At 44.5% G+C, this 925-nt stretch overlaps 1 protein-coding gene across 1 annotated transcript; it reads right to left on the reverse strand.

Moving 5' to 3' along the window:
* Positions 1 to 304: 304 nt before the first annotated feature.
* On the reverse strand, positions 305 to 619 carry PHALS_07087 (uncharacterized protein; the record flags this gene model as incomplete). Its single annotated transcript, XM_024720493.1, has 1 exon — positions 305 to 619. The coding sequence occupies one exon, from the start codon at positions 617 to 619 to the stop codon at positions 305 to 307; it is 315 nt and encodes a 104-aa protein (XP_024585686.1).
* Positions 620 to 925: the final 306 nt, after the last annotated feature.

The following is a 925-nucleotide window of genomic DNA, read 5'->3' on the forward strand; positions in this document are numbered from 1 at the left end:
GAACCTTGCTTGACATGAATCTTTCATAGTATCCAGCATATTAATTTTTAGTAAATGATTGCTTTCGGATGAGGAAGCTGAAAGGATCATTTGCGGATCAGCTAGACATCATTCTATAGCAGAAATATATTCTGTGTATTGACTATTCCGAATAAATACAAATAGCTCACAAAGCTCGCTTTGAAAATTTACACAACTCAAATACAGATGTTATTCTTCTTATTGAAAATATTCACGCTTGGCCGGGAAGGGACGTCGCCGTCGTGTCCAAACTTCAAAGCATGAGGGGACGGCTTCGAAGAGTTCAGGTAGTCGTCTGAGTACCCTTTGCCCGCGCCGAGTGAAGTAACACACCGATCACAATTTGGTCACACATCTGACCGTTCACTATTAAAGCTTCTGGGCACTTTGAAGAGCTGGAATGATAGCGAACTATTCCAGATATAATGAAGCCTGTAGGAGCGCGATACGTCAAGTTGAAATAGACCGGCTGGCTAGAATATTGAAAATATAGATTTCTGGCGACTTGTTCACTACGGATGCCAAGTGCATCAACGTTGAAAGCTTCCAAAAGGGGTTGAGCAAATTGAACGTAACTGTCCGGTCTAAATACTGGCATCGCTGACCGTTAAGCGTTGTTTGGCAATATCAGACTTGCGGTAAAGCATCACCATGTTATGTGGTTGGCGGTAGACGTGTAGAACCTCTCCATCTTTAATGACCAACCTGACCGTGTCATTGCTGATAGTTCGTGCACCATTGCAGGGCGCGACACATTAAATAGCGAGGAGGATACACGGGTCTTGATGCTGTACATAGCGTCAGGAATGACTTCAGGTTAAGCAGCCTTTGTCACAGCAAGGATCGCTACCCGTCATCACTCAGACACCGTATCGCTGTCAAGGCTACAGGGCTGTGAAGAAGG

Source organism: Plasmopara halstedii, assembly GCF_900000015.1.
Source record: "Plasmopara halstedii genome assembly, contig: Scaffold_3060, whole genome shotgun sequence".
In the NCBI taxonomy this organism is placed as follows: domain Eukaryota; phylum Oomycota; class Peronosporomycetes; order Peronosporales; family Peronosporaceae; genus Plasmopara; species Plasmopara halstedii.